The sequence below is a fragment of the Heteronotia binoei genome, chromosome 3 (assembly GCF_032191835.1).
Source record: "Heteronotia binoei isolate CCM8104 ecotype False Entrance Well chromosome 3, APGP_CSIRO_Hbin_v1, whole genome shotgun sequence".
NCBI lineage: Eukaryota > Metazoa > Chordata > Lepidosauria > Squamata > Gekkonidae > Heteronotia > Heteronotia binoei.
Window position 1 is genome coordinate 180912997 of NC_083225.1, and position 21769 is coordinate 180934765.

The 21769-nt window shown below is 44.6% G+C and overlaps 1 protein-coding gene across 1 annotated transcript in view; it reads left to right on the plus strand.

The window, feature by feature from the left end:
* Positions 1 to 21485, plus strand: part of LOC132569144 (autocrine proliferation repressor protein A-like) — a 46024-nt gene extending 24539 nt beyond the window's left edge. Inside the window, exons 5-13 of the mRNA XM_060235328.1 lie at positions 2180 to 2272; positions 3969 to 4058; positions 9213 to 9342; positions 9551 to 9671; positions 14157 to 14283; positions 15214 to 15299; positions 17548 to 17613; positions 20494 to 20504; positions 21316 to 21485. Of these exons, the coding sequence (XP_060091311.1) occupies positions 2180 to 2272; positions 3969 to 4058; positions 9213 to 9342; positions 9551 to 9671; positions 14157 to 14283; positions 15214 to 15299; positions 17548 to 17613; positions 20494 to 20504; positions 21316 to 21485 (894 nt within the window). The remainder of the gene's footprint in view (positions 1 to 2179; positions 2273 to 3968; positions 4059 to 9212; positions 9343 to 9550; positions 9672 to 14156; positions 14284 to 15213; positions 15300 to 17547; positions 17614 to 20493; positions 20505 to 21315) is intronic.
* Positions 21486 to 21769: the final 284 nt, after the last annotated feature.

Sequence of the window (21769 nt, forward strand, 5' to 3'; positions counted from 1 at the left end):
AGTTAAAATACTTTATTTTTCCAACAACATTTTCTATGGTTTTGTTTTCCCATCAGCTTGTGTATAACTCTGTTTCCTGATATTCGATACCTAATATTTGCATGGTCTTCTCGGTCTGAAGATCTGTGTGTTCATGGGTAAAAGAATGAAGCGAATATGGCTTGCAGCTCATGTGACATGTCACATGACCAGCCCATATGATTTGTAACTATTTGTGTGGGTTTTTTTTAAAAAAATATTATTGTTGCTTTATTTACATTGATGCTGCCAGGAAAAAGCTTTCTGGGAAGAAGGAGTGCAGGTTCAGTAGGGTCAGGAGCAATGCTCCCACTAAGCTGTGAGCTACTGCATAAATTAGTGTGCTCTGGGGTCATCCTTCCTGCTCTAAGACAAAAATCTTTGAGCTGGAGGCTAAAAATCTGTGAGCTAGCTCACGCTAACTCAGCTTCCAGGGAACACTGGTCACGAGTTTATAGAACAGCCTCCTGGCTTGCTTGAGTCACCAAACTCACAACAGTTTTCCACCTGCCTCTCCTCCACCTGCCCTCCAAGGGCAATAGAAGCTCAGCCACAAGAGTCTCTGCCGTAGATACTATAGGGGGAGGCATTTTTACAGGCCTAAGCCATGACAGAAAAGCAGGAATCCAACAGGACATGGACTCCTCAAAAGAACACTGTGACAGCTACGTTGGCAAACAGGAGATCAGCAGATTCAGCTATAGGACATTGTGAGCAGTCAACCTTCTCTTCCAGCCTCATCAGCACAGGAGTTGCAACTGATGCTTCTGCCCCATGGTCTCTGCCTGCCATTCAGACGTGAGATGATGAGGCTGAGGGATGCCAGCTGGGTGGCGCTCCTTAACTTTTCTCAGGGCCTGAGCATCAGGAAGACTGCCCCTGAGGGGCAGCAGTGAGGTATTCTTGCCTTTGCATCCTCTCATGTCACTGCTAGGTAGGGCCATCAAGTCCTACAATCTTTAGCAAGCTTGGACCGCCCCTCTAGTGGATGCTTGTCTGTGCTCCATCTGAGCGGTGGCCCACCCAGGAGGTTCATGGCAAGCCCATCCAACTGAACCAGCTACACATCCTTCTGTATGATGATCATCCTCAGAAACAGGGCATTCTTTTTTAGGAGGAACACACAGGAACGCAGTTTCAGCTGGCTTAGTGTTAAGGGATGTGGCCTAACATGCAAATGAGGCCCTGCTGGGCTTTTTCTACAAAAAAAAAAGCCTGGTGTGAAATGATGGTGATGTCAGGGGTGTGGCCTAATATGCAAATGTTTATGTTTAATTCGATTTATACCTCACCCTCCCCGCCAAGACGGGCTCAAATAAGTTCCTGCTGGGCTTTTTCTACAAAAAGAAAAAGCCCTGCTCAGAAATATATCATGATATCACCAGCAAGCAGGGACAAAGGTAAGATAACAAGAGTATCTGACCAGATCACTCCGGGAGGGACTTGTACTGGGATCGTGATACCAGCAGGCCCTTGAGAAGACTCTTGTGGGAAGTGGGATGGCTGCATTCTGAGGCATCCACATTTCCTGGATCTCCATCATCTAGACATGCAAAAAACAAACACAGGTGCTGTTTTCCTAAAGCAAAGCAACATTCGTGTCACTGCTAGGTAGGGCCATCAAGTCCTACCATCTTTAGCAAGCTTGGTCCTTCCCTCTAGTGGATGCTTGTCTGTGCTCCATCTGAGCGGTGGCCCTGCCTCAGCGGGGAGGGCGGGATATAAATAAAAGTTGTTTATTATTATTATTATTATTATTCCAGCAGAAACTGGTGAGCATCATTGCAGTTAATCATTCCTTTTTTGGTAGAAAAAGCCCAGCAGGAACTCGTTTGCATATTAAGCCACACACCTCTGATGCCGAGCCAGCCGGAACTCCGTCCCTGTGCGTTCCTGCTTTAAAAAAAACAAACCTATAGTTAACAAAATGCAATAGTTTGACTTCTGAATGTATTTATTTGAATGACCCCACACGCAAAATAAATGATTCCGGATTGCATCCTGGAAATCCTGTAGAGTTTTAGAACAACACGGGTCCCTAAGAAGAGACCTTTTGGGCAATGCTTTGCTTGTGTCCATAAAGATGTCTTATGCAAGCCACTTCTGTGTGAGCAACTCCTGCTCTCCACGAGGAGACTGAACTCCTGTTCTCTCTTTGCAGGCCGTTGTGAGGGCCATGGACACTATTGTCCACTATATGAAGAAAGAATATCATCGAGACATAAGAAGATTTACGTTGATGGGTGTTTACTCGGTATGAGCGACACACCTGAGCAGCTGCAGGTTTTAGGCTTTTGGTCTCTATTGCTGTGCACGTGGGCATTACCCCAACTAGGGTTGCCAATCCTAGGGTTGCCAATTACCCCAACTAGGTTGCCAAACCGGAAACCACAGTGTAAAGGTTGATAAGAAATACGAAAAAGCACTGTGAAAACTTACACACTGGAATAATTTCTACAAACTTTCTTTTTCTATTTCATTAGAACTCAATTCATTAGAACTCAAAGTATATTGCTAAACAAAATTCATATGACTCTAACTGAGCTTCAAACTTATAAATACTTTTACTGGTTCCAATATAGTCCATGTACCGTCCTGTAATCACTTAGGTATGTTTCCTACTGTCCTTGAATCCCATTTTCTGATGGACGCAGGTGTACCATAATGCTTGAGTATTGTAGAGGTAGCAGTCCTCTGTCCAACAGTTGCGGCTACACGAATCCCAGGTTTGATTCGTGTTTCATTTGCCACTTCCACTGGCCACCTGCATTTTTATCCAGAACCCGTGCTAAGGCAACAGCTCACTCACCAAGATACTATTTCTCTCGTCTGCAGGATTGTGTACTTGAAATAGAAAAAGAAAGTGTGTAGAAATTATTCAAATGTGTAAGTTTTCACAGTGTTTTTTCGCATTTCTTATCAATCCCCAGATGGGGGCAGGGGATCCGCAGGTTTGGAGGCCTCTCCCGCTTCAGGGTCATTAGAAAGTGTGTGTCTGCTGGGCATTATTTCCTGTGCAGACCAATTCCCATAGGGTATAACGGAGAATTGATTGACAAGTATCTGGGGCTCTTTGGGGCTATTTTTTTAAGGGAGAGGCACCAAGTTTGCAGCATAGCATCTGATGCTTCTCCTCAAAACACCCACTAGTTTCAAAAAGAGCAGGGGGTCCAATTCTAAAAGCCCCAAAAGAAGGCGCCCCTATCCTTCTTTATTTTTAATAGAGGGAAGGCATTTAAAAGGTGTGCGGTCCCTTTAAATGTGACAGCCAGCACTCCCTTCAGAGTTCAACTGTGCTTGTCACACCGTTGCTCTTGGCCCCACCCTAATGTCTCCTGGCTCCACCCCAAAATCCTTCTGGCTCCACCTCCAAGTTCCCAGATATTTCTTGAATTGGACCTGGCAACCCTAGGTCTGACTCAGGAAATATCTGGGGACTTTGAGGATGGAGCCAGGAGCAAGGGTATTGACAAGCACAATTGAACTCTGCAGGGAGTTCTGGCCTCCTTGTTTAAAGGTACTGCGCTCCTTTTAAATGCCTTCCCTTCATTAGAAATCATGGAGGATGGGGACGCCTTCTTTTGGTGCTTATAGAATGGGACCCCTTGGTCCAATCTTTTTGAAACTTATGGGGGGTGGTTTGAAGTGAGACACCAAATGCTATTCTGTAAATTTGGTGCCTCTACCTAAAAAAAAAAAAATCCCCCAGATCAATTCTCCATTATACCCTATGGGGACCAATCTCCATAGGGTATAAAGGAGTGCTCATTGCAGGCATTCTACTCCCTCCCCCCCCCCCCGCAGCTTTCTGACAACCCTGAAGCAGGGGGAGGGCCTGGAAAACCAGGGGATCCCCTACCCCCCACAGGGGAATGGTATCCCTAACCCTGACCCATGTGCCGGTCTTTAGATCTCAAATATTTTCTGTAGCCCCTTTATTTTTCCTGCAGAGTGGCTGGATTGCCTGGTTGACGGCAGCAGTTGACAAGAGAGTTGAAGCAATCACAACCATTGGCATGGATTTCCTGAATTTCAATGAGGTGAGACTGAAGGTGCAAACAAATATCCCCAGGCCTCAAGAAAGTTTACTTTCACTGCCGATTGCAAGCAGCACCTTCAGACATTTAAGAAAAGCGGAGAAGCTGAAATTACACTGGATTGTAAAGCAAATGCTTTGTGGATTCATGGGCTTGTAATGTTTCTTCCAGGTGTCCCAGTCTCCATCTCCCCATAAGCTCTATGCATCCTATTGAGAAAATAATGCATTTTAAAAAGTTTTACTAGACCGTTTAAGTTTATTCACAGCCTAAGTCAGCATTAAAAATGGTAAAATCATACAACAGGTTGTGTTACAGTGCAATCCAGGAAAAAGTTTTCTCATTTTAAATCCTTCGGAGTACCATGGCCTTTGAAGTTGTAAATCTGTTTAGGATTGCAGCTTCAGTTGTCTTGAGTCTAAGAGGGTGCGGTTTAAAATGGCTTCTGCCTTCAGTACATTGACATTCTGCATCACTGACTGCCAAAGCCATCATGTCTCTCTTGAGTGTCTTAAACTGAGTTTGAGTCCCGTGGCACTTCTAAGACCAAAGGAGTGTAATTCTGGGCATAAGTTTTGCATGCACGCACACTTCTTGAGAAATCATACACCCAGAATTAAACTTTGTGTTTTAACAATTTATTAATAACATATGGTTACAATATTTAATTGTCTCTTTTTCTATACTAACCCATATGATATTTCGATCCCCCCTCCCTCCAATATTTGACTTCCCTGAAGTTATAAATTTAAATTCAATTATAAGGTACCACTAGCCAATCTTTTTACATTCCACTCTTTCTCCATATATCCTTTAAACTTCTTCCACTCCTTTTTGAATATATCTAAATCATAGTCTCTTAAAGTTTTAGTTAATTTGTCCATCTCACTCCACGATAAAACTTTCACAATCCAATCCCATTTCTCTGGTATTTTTCCCTGTTTCCACAGCTGCGCATACAATGTCCTAGCAGCTAAGAGCAAATACCAAATTAAAGTCCTGTCTTCCTTTGGAAATTTTTCTAATTGTAATCCAAGCAAAAAAGTCTCTGCAGTTTTCTTAAAATCATAACCCAAAATTTTGGAGATTTCTTGTTGAATCATCTTCCAAAACTCTTTCGCTTTTTCACAAGTCCACCACATATGAAAGAAAGAACCTTCGTGTTTTCTATATTTCCAACATCTATCCGACATCTTTTTACTCATCCTAGCCAGCTTTTTCGGAGTCATATACCACCTATACATCATCTTAAAACAGTTCTCCTTAATACTCTGACAGGTTGAAATCTTCATCGAATTCTTCCAAAGGTGCTCCCACGTATCCATTTGTATTTCTCTATTCACATTAATTGCCCATTTGACCATTTGAGACTTTACTACTTCTTCTTCTGTAGACCATTTCAATAATACTTTATATACTTTTGATATTAATTTTTCGTTATCTCCAAGCAGGACCCTTTCCAGTTCTGTTTGCTCACGTCTAATTCCATCCAATTTAATATCATTTTCCATCAAACTTTTAATTTGTTGCATTTGAAACCAGTCATACTTATTATTTAACTCTTCTGCAGATTTTAATTCAATTTTGTCTCCTTGAATCTTGAGCAGTTGATTATATGACATCGCGCTTTCTTCATCAGATTCAGCTGTTATTTTTATTACTTCTGCTGGCACTATCCAAAGCGGTTTTCTCTCGTCACCATTTTTCTTATATTTTATCCAAGTGTTTAATAAACTATTTCTGATATAGTGGTGAGAGAAAAAAAGTCCATCTTATTCTTCCCATAACACAAATACGCGTGCCAGCCAAATTTATTCCCATGTGCTTCTAACTGTAGAGGTTTTTTATCTAACAGCATTATCCAATCTTTCTCCGGGAAATCTTTCACGCATAGCTGGTCTTGAGGACAAAAGGAGATTGAGGAAGAATCGCACTGCTACAGCACCAACCCTAAATCAGACTTTTCCCTGCAGCCACTGTGGCCGGACCTGCCTGTCCCGCATTGGTCTTGTCAGCCACCAGCGAGCCTGCAGCAGACCAACCAAGTTCAGTTCTGGGCATAAGTGAGAACTGAGAGGCTTCGCATGTGTAAACAGCACATTTCTTCAGATAGACTGAAACAGATTTTCTAAAGTGTTACATTTAGGTGGGGGTAGTTGCCAGGAAGGGCTAATTAGAATCAAGAGGCACAACTACAGGCAAAACTGGAATAATGCAGTTGGTAAGATCTGTGAATAGCAGCAGATTAGCATATGGATCATAACAAGAGTTAACAACAGACGTGAGTTTGAGCCCAGCGGCATCTTTAAGACCAACAAAATTTAATTCTGGGTACAAGTGAGAACTGCATGACTTAGCATGTGTAGTGAGATAAGAGTGCAATATCTGTGTTAAGCCCTGTGGGCTCCATTGTCCTGAGCATTGGGATAACTTGTAATTCAGCCATCTCCCGTCCCACTCCCGATTCTGAAAATTCCTTTGCAATTAAACAGCTACTTTGAGGTCCCCCACTGAGCACCCTGGGAGGCTGAAATATTGTTATTCTTGATGTCAGATTTGTGCCCCTATATCCTTTGGTGTAGGGTTTGATCTGTCTGTCGTGTAAAGCGAGCTGAAGGGCTTTGTTGGCCTTTAATGGCATGTACAGTGTTAGAGGATGAGCAACTCAGTAAGCCTGAGGTGGTGCAGCTGATGTTTTTAAGTCCAGTAATTGTGTCGTCTGGGTGTATCTGGCAGCAAAGGTGGCATCTCGGTTTATTGCAAGCTCTGGTACTAGTGTCAATCAGATGTTATATTATTGTGGGTGAGGAGTTGTTTGATTATGAAATCAGATGTTATAATATTGTGGGTAAGGAGTTGTTTGAGATTGGGGGTCTGTCTGTGCGCAAGCAAAGATCCCCCCCCCCCCAGTACTTGTGAAAGAGCACTGTCATTATCTAGTAGAGGTTTAAGTTGCTGATAATACGTTGAACTATGTTGAGTTGAGAGCTGTATGTGACAACTAGTGGTGTTCTGTTAATGTCTCTTTTGAGCCTATGTTGCAACAGGTTTTTTCTTGGTACCATTTTGGCTTTGTTAATCTGTTTCTTGACTTCATCAGATAGATACTTAAGTTCCAAAAAACTTTGTTGTAGTTCCCTTCAGTGAAAATCTCTGTCTGTAGGATTGGGGCGCATGAGGCTGTAGCATAGAGACTGGCTGTAAACAATGAATCATTTGGCATATTTTGAATGGTAGCTGGAAGCATGTAGATATGTTAATTGATCAGTAGGTTTCCAATATAAGATGGTGACTATTCGCCTATTGTGTATTTCGACAGTAGTGTCCAGAAAATGTATCTTCCACTATAAGATGGTGACTATTCGCCTATTGTGTATTTCGACAGTAGTGTCCAGAAAATGTATCTTCCACTATAAGATGGTGACTATTCGCCTATTGTGTATTTCGACAGTAGTGTCCAGAAAATGTATCTTTTGCATAGATTGGTTCATTGTCAGGTTGACAGTGCGATGAAAATCATTGAATGCCTGGTGGGATATATCCAGAACTTCTTTACAATGTGTTCAGACAATAAAAATGTCATCAATGTATCGCAGGTATAAGAACAGCGTGAATGGATAGGAATTTAGCATTGCTCAAAAGTTGGCCAAAAGGATGTTAGTATCCTGTAGGGTCATGCAAGAGCCCATGGCTTTACCAATTGATCTGAAGCAACAAGTTGTCACCAAATTGGAAGGAGTTATCGGTGAGATTAAAATGGCACAGCTGGGTTCCAAAGTGGTGTTATCAGAAATCATACTCCTTATTGTTGTAGCCCATCTTTGTGAGGGATGTTGGTACACAGGGATTCCACATCCATGGTGGCTAAGATAGTATTCTCTGGGAGGCTGTTCAAAGATTGTGTTTTCCTCAGAAAGTCTGTGGTGACACGCATGAAACTAGGAGTGTTGATGGCATGAGGTCTTAGAATAGAGTCCATATCGCCAGACACCCTGCAGTGATAGTACCTATGCCTGAGACAATGGGGTGTTGTAGTTTGCCGGGTTTGTGTGTTTTGGGTAGAAGATAAAAGCTACCTGGCCAAGTTTCCTACTCTGTGTCTGAAAGGATTTGTTCCTGAATGTGAAGCAGTAATCTTTTTACAATCTTGTTTAGTTCTTTTTCTTTCTTTCTTTTTATTCCTGTGTGGGATCTGAGTCCAGTTGTTTGTCAAAAGCAGTATTTGAGAGTTGCCTTTGAGCCTCCTGGATGTAGTCTGATCTGTTCATGAGGACAACAATTATAACATCTCGATTGTTCCTGAGAATGTCTGTGGTCTTTCCTTCAACCTGGTTGAGATTCTGTTGTATGTACTGGCAGGGGTCATTGAGTAGAAAAACAGGTGGTGGAGCTCATCCAGGGATTGTCGTGCAGCTGCACCTACTATTCAACAGAGAAGGTAGGTAAGTGGGGAGGAAGAGGAGGAAGCCTCAGAAAGATTCAGGAGCTGCACTCCTGGGAGCTCCTGCTGAATTCAAGGCCTGTGTACTGGTGAACAATACCATTACCCACTCTCTCTAAAGCTATATGTTACGCATGAAGAAATCTGTTTAAATACATCTGCATGCACATTAAAGCTTATACCCAGGGAATAAGGGTAGCCCAGGAAATACTCCTGCATTCAAATGATATATGACTTGCCAAGGAAAATCACAATGCATCCACATTTTGAGCATATGTTGACTGTAATCATCTAGCCGGCTGCAACACTGAATGACCATAGTACACAAGACAAATTCCATATTTGAGCACATTATTTCTGAATACTGAATGATTCCTAATGTCCCTCTTTGATACATTGCGTTTCTTTCCACTCGATATCTAGACAAGGTTGGTGCATGAGCTGGCGATGGAACAAAATTGGTGCCAGATTTTTGTCCAACATGGTGCACTTCCCAGAAATTCTCACTTTCTTCTGAAGGGGCACTTTTCTTGGCACATGTCACCAACCAACCATGACCAACATGTGTGATCTGTGTCTGTCTATAGAGTAGCCATTTCTATTTGAGCTGAGCCTGTAGATAGGATCTCAACAACTTCCATAGTGGTCTGTGCTTGCTTCATTGGCTGACGAGTGCATCACATGCACCCAAGGATCATGATTCTGGTTTTCTGCAGAGTTTCCACCACCAATACCGAGCATATTGCGGCTGGTCATATTTGCTGAGATCCTTCTATGAGATGAATATAACCCAAGAGTTGGACAATCCCCGTTTCAGTGAACTGGCTTCTCACGTGGATCCTATGGGTGAGCAAGTATGATCCTTGCAGATGCACATTCAAATTTTGGGGGGAAGAAGGAGCTGCAGAGAGAGGATAAACCCCAGAACTGGTGTTTGAGTCCATCTGTGATGGAAAGAGCAGCATTTCTTCCACTCCTCTCCACTGGAGCCAGGATCTGAATCGGATCTGCATGTACCTCAAATAACAGTAACCTTTGGATTTTCACTTTCCAGCATACAGTGACCGATACAAAGAGAAAGCCAAGTACATAGTCGTTTTTTCAGGGGATGAATTCTCCCTGCCTGACAACTCACATTATTACATGTCTCAACTGGAAGGTGTGAAATATCTGCAGTAAGTTTATACCCCCAAAGCATCTTGAGGCGAACAATTATTTTTTCATGGTTGTAAATGATAGTTTTGGTAGAAATTACCCCCTCCCCCCCCCCCTTTTCTGTTCTTCACAAGAAACAACTGAGTGTTTTGGAGCTCCCTGACACTCTGCTGTTTGGTTTAAATGGCTCAGAGCCATTTAAACTACAACAGCTTTCTGCTGGGAGCAGGAAATGGGTTTAAATGGCCCTGCTTTCTGCTTCCCATGAATAGCCACAGGGAGCAGAAAAAGAGGATTTAAATGGAGGAGTAAAGTGCTTTCCCAAGGCACCACCCCCACATTTCTGCTTGCTGTCGTTCACCACAGCCAGCAGAAAGGTGGAAGGGAAGTCTCTTCCTGGGTGGTGAAAACCCTGCGGAGGGCCCCTAACATGGACCGGGAGGAGGTGGTCGCTACGGGTATGAGCTCGAGCCACAGTAGGAGTCCACTATGAGGGAAAATATTTGCCCCTGGAAGAGCCCTGTGAAGTCAAGGTGCAGGCAGGACCAGGGGTTGTGTGTGGACTCCCACTGTTGGGCTGGGGCTTGAGGCGGGGCCGGACAGGTCTCCTGGCATGGTTGACATCGGGCAACCCAGGACTCAATAGAATCATTCATTCCCGGCCACTATACATAGCTGCGGGGCAGTGCCTTCATGCGCATAGTCCCTGGGTGTCTTTCGCACAGCACTGTGAGAACTCAGCACCGGGGGCACCACCACCCTGTTCTCCCACAACAGACAACCTTTATGTACAGACAGTTCATCACTGTGGCACACAAAAGTAGCAAATTCTGACCCCACCCAGCCCATGGGCCATCCCCTCCACACCCAGTCCAAAATGCGGGAGAGGATTTTGTCCTTCCTGGAACAGCGGGCAATATCCTTGGCATGCACTGGGCGGTCCAGCAGAGACCTCTGTCGTTCACCACAACCAGCAGAAAGGTGGAAGGGAAGTCTCTTCCTACGGTATCTTCCCCTCCCCACCCCCCACCCCACTCCAGGTTTCAGCTGGCCACTCTCTTTCAGGCTGTCTTGTGAAGTACTTGTAAAGTTTAAAGGGGCTGTAGAAGGCAGCCTGAAACAGCTATGTGGCAGACAGCTCCTCCCCACTGTGCAGCACTTTTTGTGTGCTGTTTAAACTTTAAAGGGACCCTTTAAACTTTAAAGGGACTCCACAAGACAGCCTGAAAGAGCTGAGCAGCAGGGAGCAAGCTGGTCTCTGCCTCTCCGCTGTTTGGGGGCTTGTAAAGGGACTGCCGTCTTTTCCAGTAGGGATTATTGGCCACAACCCACACAAAACAGTTTATTACCTAAATGAGCCTCCTGGTTTAGTTTGTGGTTCAGTCATGAAGCACAATCTGAACCACATTTCCCTGGTTTGTGCCCATCCCTACCTGGGACCTTCTGTATGCCAAGCAGGTGCTCTGCCACTGAGCCCAAACTTTCTACAAATCTGAGAAAAGCCCCACATTTGCAGGGAAAGAAATGTAATGTGAAAAAGAAGTAAGCTGGGTGTAACCCCCACCCCAAATAATAGAATCAAATGCCCTCAATGTTTGTTGCTAGGCAACCATAATTGTATTGTTGCTTAGAAACCAACCCTTCGATTGGTAAGGGGCATGGGGAGAGATCCGGGCCATTTCTGGAGCTTTCCTGGCATCGGCAGGGCTTTTTGTAGCAAGAACTCCTTTGCATATTAGGCCACACCCCACTAATGTAGCCAATCCTCCAAGAGCTTACAGGGCTCTTAGCATAGGGCCTACTGTAAGCTCCAGGAACATTGGCCACATCGGGGCGGAGGGTGAGGTGGCCTAATATGCAAAGGAGTTCCTGCTACCCAAAAAGCCCTGGTCATCAGAGCCGGGCCCAACTGCAACCACAGCTGCCTTGTTTCCATGCAACTTCCCTTGTTTCTTTTAAGTCAACCTTTGTGTCCATTGCAAACAGCTGTAAGCTTCAGGTTTGCATTTTCTTCTGTGATACTTAGCTCCAAAGTCCACACACACAAATCCAGCATATATCCAGTATATGCCCTGGAGGTCGCTTCATTCAGGACAGGCTGACTGTTCCCGGCCCAAGAGATGCCCATCTTACCTCTACCAGGGCCAGGTCCTTCTCGGTCCTGGCCCCAACCTGGTGGAATCCACTCCCTATAGAGATCCGGGCCCTACCTGGCTTTCTAGCCTTTCATAGGGCCTGTAAAAGCCCTGAGTCCGCTTGCGGAGAGGGCGGGATATAAATGGAAAGCAATAAATAAATAAATAAATAAATAACAAATAAATAAATAAATAAATAAATAAATAAATAAATAAATAAATAAATAAATAAATAAATAAAAAAACCAGAGCTGTTCCGCCAGGTCTTCGGGTGAGGCAGCGGGCATCTGCCCATTAGATCGGTTGGCCTTCCCTACTGTATATCTCGCTGTGCTGATTCGCTGCACTGTCCAGCTGCACCATCTCATCATAATTGTTCTGCCGAGCTATTTTGTTTATTGAATAACTGTAATTTACTTTTATTAACATATGATTTTATTGTGATTTTATTATTTATGTTGTGCTCCGCCCTAAGCCCCTACGGGGGAATGGGCGGAATATAAATACACTAATAATAATAAATAATAATAATAATCAGGCAAAATGGTTTTATTATCGTCAAAAATACCAAATAGCCTGGTTTAGCAATAAATAGCCAGGTTAATGAGCTTCAACGTTAGGGGAAGCATGAATTACAATCAGCGCCGGCCCGTGGGCACTTGGCACCCCAGGCAGGCTCCCTGCCTACTCCCCCCCCCCCCGCTGCTGCCCTCCTTCCCTTCCCTTCATGGGGCTCCTTCACCCCCCTCCTGCCGAAGCTGGTCCTTCCCGGCCGCTGGTGTCCTCCTTCCCTTCACGGCACTGCAAGGAAGTGCCACGCTCCTTCACCCCCTCCCCTGGCTGAGGCTGGTCCTTACCCGCCGACACCCTCGCCCACTGTCCTGGTTTCGATGTGGCTGGTGTGGTATCTTATCTTTTGAGGAGCCCACAGGAGGAGAGTTCACTCCCCCTCCTTCCCAGAATCGGAAGTGAGGGGGAGTGAAGTGCGCTCTTCAAAGGATTGGAAACCATGGCAGCCACATCGAGGCCAGTAAGGACCAGCCATGACGGCGGGACAGGACGGGACGGGGGTGGCGGAGGCAGAGTGTGGTGCTAGTTTCCAGTGCTGTGAAGGGAGCAAGCAAGGGAGGGTGGCGGTGGTGGCGAGGAGGGAGGCAGGCAGGCAAACTAGGCATTTGCCATGGGTACCGGGAGGGGGGGACCCAATTTGACGCCCCCATCTCCCGGCACCCTAGGCAACCACCTAGTTTGTCTAGTGGGCGAGCTGGCCTTGATTACAATAAAACCAGACAAAACTTACCCAGATTCAAAAGGCGGGGGAGTGCCCTGTCTCAGACAATGTGCACAATAATGGAAGTTTTTTCGCCTGCCCCTCCCTCTCATCCAGTCCAGCTGTTAATCAAGATAACTCAACTATGCGATGCTGGTCTTGGCAAAATAAAGCTCAGTTCATTCCTGCAACAAGAGCCAGTTTGGTGTAGTGGTTAAGTGTGTGGACTCTTATCTGGGAGAATTGGGTTTGATTCCCCATTCCTCCACTTGCAGCTGCTGGAATGGCCTTGGGTCAGCCATAGCTCTCGCAGGAGTTGTCCTTGAAAGGGCAGCTTCTGGGAGAGCTCTCTCAGCCCCACCCACCTCACAGGGTGTCTGTTGTGGGGGAGGAAGATAAAGGAGATTATGAGCCACTCTGAGACTCTGATTCAGAGTGGAGGGGGAGTTATAAATTCAATACCATCATTATAAGACAACTTAAAAGGTCTCTTTCTTACAATAGCACTATAGCGTTATGGAGCCAGGATGGTCTGATTTGCATCACTTTACACTGGAATTCCCAGCACCATCCCGAAGCTGGTGGCCAGTTTGAGCCTTGTAGCTTTATTTGAGGATGATATACGCCTACCCCAGCCAACTGTAGCTGCCAGTGCAAACACAGGGCAGAGTCAGGCATTAATCTGGGCCAGGATGCTTTCAGTTCCCTTTGTTTTGGGAACAGCAATGCCCATCCTCATCCTCATGCTGGAGGCCAGTTTGAGGCTTTTTTTTTAGGAGTTATACCTGCCGTAGACAACGGTAGTTCCCAAGGCAAACATGAAGTGGAGATCCAGGGGATTGCACAGGCCAGATGTTCTATTCCTTTCGTGTTTGACACTACAACTCCCACAATCATCTTAAAGCCAATGGCCAGTTTGGGGGGCTTTTGTGGATGGTCTGTGCCTACCACACATAGACAGATGAAGACTTCTATTATTCCATATATAATTGTGGGGGGCAGGGGGAAGAGAAGAGAGAAATAAAATGTAGGGAAGTTCTTTTTCTTTGAGCCGAAGCAATGAAGTGCTTCATAATTTTTTTTTACATTTTTTTTTTCAGAATTATCCCAAACGTTGATTATCAGGTTCAACGTGAATTGAAGTATCTAAATCGCATCCTCGTCTTCTATGCCGAACTAATAAACAAGAAGCTTGGATCTTACAGGGTTTCCTGGGAGATAACAATGGTGATCCAAATTCATATACAATGATTATCTGCTAAAAGATGTAGGCTGGAATCTGATAGTTGTTTGTAATTTCTATTTGCTGCCCTCCTGCTGTGGAACTGTTATATGAAGTCTTGTTATATTAAAGATAAAGCAACACTGAAGGAAGGTGGGAAAGAGAAAATTGGCCTTTCCCCACCTCTTCAATCTAGTTGCCCAACTTGCTGGTTTTATTGCATACGGAAATTCCTCCATCTCTGGAATGAACTTTCCCAGGATTGGAAAGGGCTCTTTGGGGATGAAATGATGGCGAGTATCCCACAATCATTTCAACCCAGAGATCGCAGAAGCTGGCATTGGGCCAGGAGGCCTGCAGTTTCTTAGTCTTTGTCTGTGGCACTTCGAGGGTGTGGGTGCTACTGGAGGGCTGGACACGACAACTGAGTTTCACCTGCTGGATCAGGGCTGGAGGTTGTTGGTGGCTCTGCACCCGCTGTTGGCTGAGAATCCTGACAAGCCCGCAGCTCATCTTCCCACTTGCTGGCTTCTGTTAACTCAGAGCTGACAACATGAGGCTCCCCTTCTCCTGAGGAGTCTTCTTCTCTTGAGGAGTCCTTACTATCACTGAGCTCTGGCTGACTCATGACAGTTCAAGTCCATGGTTATCCCCTGCTCCATCTCCCCTTCCCTCCCCCCCCAAAAAAAATCAGTTGGGTTAGGCTAAGGGAAATGAGTGGCTCAAGGTTACACCATAAGATTCATAGCTGAACAAGAATTTCAACCTAGGCCTCCGAAGCCTATGTCTAATGTTTCAGTTGCTAAGCCACCCTGACACACAACAGCTTCTAGAAAAGCTCAGCTTCTAGGGATGTTGTAGAAAGCTTCTGCTCCTAAAATACGGATGGATCTTTGGTTTAATTTCTCCTCAGCTTCATCTTCCTCTTTTTTCAGACAAATACTAGTGCGATTATCACTGTGGTTGCCTACAATGTTTACAGAGTCTATTCTCACCATGCTGATACTGTTGATAGTACCAGGTAGGCCTGTTCCAGCCACATCAAACTGCAGTGGGTATTTGTTCTCTAGCAAAGATTTTTCTCCCCTATTAATACGCATCCCATTCTACCTTCACCATTCCTAGGCGAGATTTCAGAATAAAGAAAGCAGTTGGCAACTCCATTAAAAAAAAACCTGTAAAATGGATCCGAACGGAAACTAAGCAAGTGGTGAGTATCTTTTCCTTGGCCTGGCTTCATGCTTTGGGAACATGTGACCGCAGTGAGTGAGTACTGAGATCGGGTTCTCAAAACCTGCTTGTAATCCCTGGGCCAAAGGAGGCCCGTCTGAAATCCACCAGGGACAGGGCCTTTTCGGTAATGGCACCTTGCTGGTGGAACCAGCTGCCGGAAGAGGTGAGGGCCCTTTGGGACCTTGGGCAGTTCCGCAGGGACTGCAAGACAGTCCTCTTCCGGCTGGCCTATAACTAACTGACATTGGAAACTTTATGGAAGGTTGTAGTGTAACATTTTGGCAGATTGCTTGTTCTATATGTTTTATTATTCTACTGTTTTAAATTGTCAAAATTGATGTATTTTTAAAGCCATTGTTGTAAATTGATGTATTTTAAAGCCAAATTTTATGTTAGATTTTATATGTTGTGAGCCGCCCTGAGTCCCTTCGGCGGGAAGGGCGCCAGGAACGCCACTGTTACTGTTAAATTATGTCGAATGTAAATTAGAATGGTTTTTAAGATAATGCTGATTTTAAAATTATTGTATAACTTTTGTATGAATATGTTGTTAGCCACCTTAAGCCTGCCTAGGCGGGGAGGGCGGGATATAAATAAAATGTATTATTATTATTATATAAATTGAAATAAACTGAAACTGAAACAGTGTAAGATTGCAGGTGGGGAGACAATAACTTATATCCTGCAAAAAGTTAGTGGAGGACTAAGACTGAAGATGTGAGGAAATTGCTTATATCCTATGAGAAGCTAGTGGAGGACTCTGACAGTCTCCCTTGTTCTGCTCTTGCTTGGAGCCCTTTCCAGCCCCAGGGAATCTTATCTCTAGGTAGACAGATTTAAGTGGGCTAATAGTGGTGCATTTTGGGTTGCTGCATTGGGAGGTGGGAAGGGAGGAAACTCACGTGGATAGAGCAGCATAGAAAGAAGGGAGGAAAGATCAAATCTGCCTCCCCTCACACCTATCCGCTCTACCTGCCTAACTTGTTGGTTTATAGCATATGGAATTCCTCCATCTCTGGAACGAAATTTCCCACGGTTGGAAAAGGCACTTTTGAGGAGCGGACGATAGGATGTATCCTGCAGTTATTGCACTCACAGATCACAGGTTCCAACCCATTACTTAAAGGACTGTCTAAACACAGAAGACCCGATGTGGCAACTTACAACTCTCCAGCCATTTCTTCTGGGTTGTTCTTTCCCCAGAAATGATTTTCTCATTCGCTCTGCCCCTGCTGTTCTGTCCTTGTCAGTCAGAGAACAGTAGCCTCACTTTTGTGCTTCATCAATATATATCCACCTATCAATCTGCCATGATCATATTTAAGGGCTGAAACTGATGGTGGCTAAAAAGGCAAATGCAATTTTGGGCTGTATCAACAGAAGTATAATGTCCAGATCACGTGATGTGATGGTATCATTTTACTCTGCTGTGGTAAGACCTCACCTGGGGTATTGTGTTCAGTTTTGGGCACCACATTTTAAGAAGGATCTAGACAAGCTGGAACGGGTCCAGAGGAGGGCGACGAAGATGGTGAGGGGTCTGGAGACCAAGTCCTATGAAGAAATGTTGAAGGAGCTGGGGATGTTTAGCCTGGAGAGGAGGTGGCTGAGAGGTGATATGATCACCATCTTCAAGTACTTGACACGCTGTCATATAGAGGATGGGGTGGAATTGTTTTTTGTGGCCCAGAAGGCAAGACCAGAACTAATGGGTGGAAATTAAAACAAAAGAGTTTTCGGCTCAACATTAGGAAGAACTTCCTGACCGTTAGAGCGATTTCTCAGTGGGACAGGTTTCCTTGGGAGGTGGTGGGCTCTCCTTGCTTGGAGGTATTTAAACAGATACTGGCCATCTGACAGCGATGAAGATCCTGTGAATTTAGGGGGAGATGTCTGTGAGTTTCCTGCATTGTGCAGGGGGTTGGACTAGATGACCCTGGAGGTCCCTTCCAACTCTATGATTCTATGATAGAAATTTTTTAGCTTCCTAGACAGGATTTAGAAGTTGTCTGTCCTTCTCTTTGGTTTTCATACAGAAAAGAAATGTTTATAGGGAAGAAATGCAAATACCAAAAAAAGGATGGAGTGGCGTCTTCATTCAGGTAAGGACCTCATACTTTTTGCCTTTTTCTCTCCACTTTTCTTATCTTCTGTCCAGATACAAGACTTACTTTTGTGAGATGTACCTTTAAGTGTTAATGTCCTTGAATGATATATACCCCAGAGAGCACTGCATTAAGGAAGTCAACATCTATTATCCATCCCTGGACCAAGGGAGGCCAGATTATGCTCTACTTGGGCGAGGGCCTTCTCTGTGGCAGCTCCTAATTTATAGAATGCACTTCCAGAGGCCACGAGAGCCCTGCAGAATAAGAACATAAGAGAAGCCATGTTGGATGAGGCCAATGGCCCAGCCAGTCCAACACTCTGTGTCACACAGTGGCCAAAAAATTATATATATATATATATATATATATATATATATATATATATATATATATATACACACACACACACACACACACACACTGTGGCTAATAGCCACTGATGGACCTCTGCTCCATATTTTTATCTAACCTCCTCTTGAAGCTGGCTATGCTTGTAGCCGCCACCACCTCCCGTGGCAGTAAATTCCACATGTTAATCACCCTTTGGGTGAAGGAGTACCTCCTTTTATCCGTTCTAACCCGACTGCTCAGCAATTTCATTGAATGCCCACGAGTTCTTGTATTGTGAGAAAGGGAGAAAAGTACTTCTTTCTCTACCTTCTCCATCCCATGCATAATCTTGTAAACCTCTATCATGTCACCCCTCAGTCAACATTTCTCCAAGCTAAAGAGTCCCAAGAGTTTTAACCTTTCTTCATAGGGAAAGTGTTCCAAACCTTTAATCATTCTAGTTGCCCTTTTCTGCACTTTTTCCAATGATGAGGAACTTTTATCAAAAGCTTTCTGGAAGTCAAGGTAAACAATATCTATCGGGTCCCCTTTGTCCACATGCTTGTTCACCCCCTCAAAGAAATGTAACAGGTTAGTGAGGCAAGATCTTCCCTTACAGAACCCATGTTGAGTCTTCCTCAATAACTCGTGTTCATCAATGTGCCTACTCATTCTGTCCTTGATAATGCTTTCTACCAACTTTCCCGGTATTGAAGTCAGACTGACTGGCCTGTAATTTCCCGGATCTCCTCTGGAACCCTTTTTAAAGATGGGGGTGACATTTGCTACCTTCTAGTCCTCAGGAATGGAGGCAGATTTCAATGAAAGATTACATATTTTTGTCAGAAGATCCACAAGTTCAACTTTGAGTTCTTTCAGAACTCTTGGATGTATGCCACCTGGACCTGGTGACTTATTAGTTTTTAATTCATCTATCAGTTGTAGGACCTCCTCTCTTGTCACCTCAATCTGACTCAGGTCTTCCAACACCCCTTCCAATAGAAGTGGTTCCGGAGCAGGCAAACACTTCTCATCTTCCACAGTGAAGACGGAGGCAAAAAAATGCATTCAGCTTCTCAGCCATTTCCCTATCCTTCTTCAGTAATCTCCTTCAGATCTTTCCCAATTCCACAGGGTCTGCAAAACCGACCTTTTTTGGCAGGCCTACAGTAACTAATGCGGGAGGAGCTGCCACTGTTATGTTGCTGAATACTACCATTTATTTATTTCATTCGATTTATATACCATCTATCTATAAGATCCCTAATAGAGAATTAAGAACTAAAATAATAATAATAATACATTTTATTTCTATCCCGCCCTCCCCACCTCAGCAGGCTCAGGGCGGCTAACAACATTTTATAAAAACATACAATAATAATAATAAAACCTTTAAGTTTAACAATATAAAACATCAACAATAAACTTAATAACATTAAAAACCAGTTCAATAAATACAGTTATTCTGCGGTATAGTTCTTCAACCGCGTTGGCGGCTCCTTAATTTCTGATCTTCCTAACAGTCCGGGTGTGCAAATTTGAAAAGGACGGTCTTGCAGGCCCTGCGGAACTGCTCAAGGTTCCGCAGGGCCCGCACCTCCTCGGGGAGTCGGTTCCACAGAGTAGGAGCCGCAATCGAGAATGCCCGTGCTCTGGTGCTCTGATATTTTATCTCCTTCGGCCCGGGGATGGTCATTAGATTTTTCCCGACTGACCTCAGTGCTCTCTGGGGTTCGTATGGGGAAAGACGGTCCCTCAGGTAGGCAGGTCCTCGGCCATATAAGGCTTTAAAGGTAACGACCAACACTTTGTACTGGACTCGGTATACAATCGGCAGCCAGTGCAGTTCACGCAGCCCTGGCTGTATATGCTCCCGTTTTGGGAGTCCCAGCAACAGCCTGGCTGCCGCGTTCTGCACTAGCTGCAGTCTCTGAGTCCGGCACAGAGGTAGCCCCAAGTAGAGGGCATTACAGTAGTCTAATCTTGAGGTGACCGTTGCGTGGATCACTGTTGCGAGGTCCCGGCGCTCGAGGAAAGGGGCCAACTGCCTTGCCCGCTTCAGATGGAAGAATGCTGACTTGGCAGTGGCTGCTATCTGGGCCTCCATTGATAGTGAAGGCTCCAGTAAAACACCCAGGCTCTGTGAAGCTGGACTGCCTATGTAGGAAATTTTATAGCACCATTTTAAAGTTTATATTATAAATTGTTTATATGTGGTTTGATTTTATAATTATAAGGTATTGTTATTGTTGTATTATGACTGTGAGCCGCCCAGAGTCCGAACATGGAATGGGCGGCATATAAATTTAAAGTAAATAAATAAAATAAATAAACCAAACCTAGTGAGCTCAAGTAGTCAAAAATAGTTTATCAACCTGGGGACTGGCAATCCTAGAGAGCTCTCTCAGCCCCACCTACCTCACAGGGTGTCTGTTGTGGGGAGGGGAAGGGAAAGGAGATCATAAGCCACTCTTAGACCCCTTCAGCTAGTGAAGAGTTGGGGCATAAATCCAATCTTTTCTTCTTCTCCTATTTGCCTTCCAGGACAGCAGAAGGTAAAACTTCATATCGCAATAGAGTGAAAACTCTCCTGTAATCAGGATTCTCTGAGTTATTTATGTAAGACATAAATGAAACCTTATTCATGATATGTATCTCCATGAAATAGTTTTTAACTCTATTCAAACTATGTCGCCTTTCCACATCTAAGACTCTGGCTGATAACAGACCAGCATTTTGGGCTGGATGGGAGGCATCCCAAATCTCAAAAAGAGCCGTCCTGAAGCCTCCACACACTCCCCCACAAGCCATTTCCATCCCGTCCATGGGGCGACATGGGCATGTTCAGACGGCCGTTGCGCCCATTCTCACCCCCATACATTTTCAGTAATCACGCACATGCAAAGCACACAGAACAGTTTTAATTTTTAAAAACCCGGATGCGACTTGGGACGGCTTGGCGGTTTCACACAAGGAGGCAACTGGCGTGTGGCTCAAAAATTGGCTACCACCGTAAAAGTAGTAGCTTTTTCACTCGCTCTGCGGAGGACGGGGTTAGTATGGGATGAGGACGGGCGGCAGATGTTTGTGTGTGGAAGGATTTTTTGGGGTCAATATCAGAGGCGTCTCTGAGTCGGCCCAAACTACCGGTCTGTAATCACCCTTTGTTTAACCAAGACTTTGGCCTGTGCCGTATTAATGGAGAATAAATACTGTTAAGAAAAACCGTAATAACCAATTTTACTCCTTAGCAGTCTCAAGAAGAAAGACACAGTATTTGTTCATCATGCAGCTCCGATAATTGCAAGGCATTTAGTTAGAATTAGGATTATGAGTCTCTACTCTGTCCCTTCATATCCCTACTAGTATATCTGCAAGAAAAGATGCTGAACGGAATTGCAATTTCATCACAGGTTCTATATCCAGACTACGGAGGCAGTTTACGCTTCACAGCAACATCAGAAATGGCCATCCTACCAGACACTTATCCGTGCCCTGATTGCAATGAAGAGGAATGCCACGGAACGCTGGTCTGAGAGCCTCCAAGAAATGTTGACGAAGCAATTCCTGTTTCATGAGCTGGTGTCGGTTGGGGTGGGGCTGGGGGGGTAGATCAGCTTGATAGCTTAAGTGATATAGAAAACTGGCCTTTTCTGGCTAATGATATTGTAGTTCTAGTGGTGCAAGGAAGCCAAGTTCATCATGACGCAATGTAAGCAGATGTGTTGCAGAGGTTGTACTGCTGACTTCCCTACTTGATTCTGAAGCTCACTGGCTGAACTTGGGCAGGCCAGTCTCTCGGCTTCATGTGCCTCAGAGG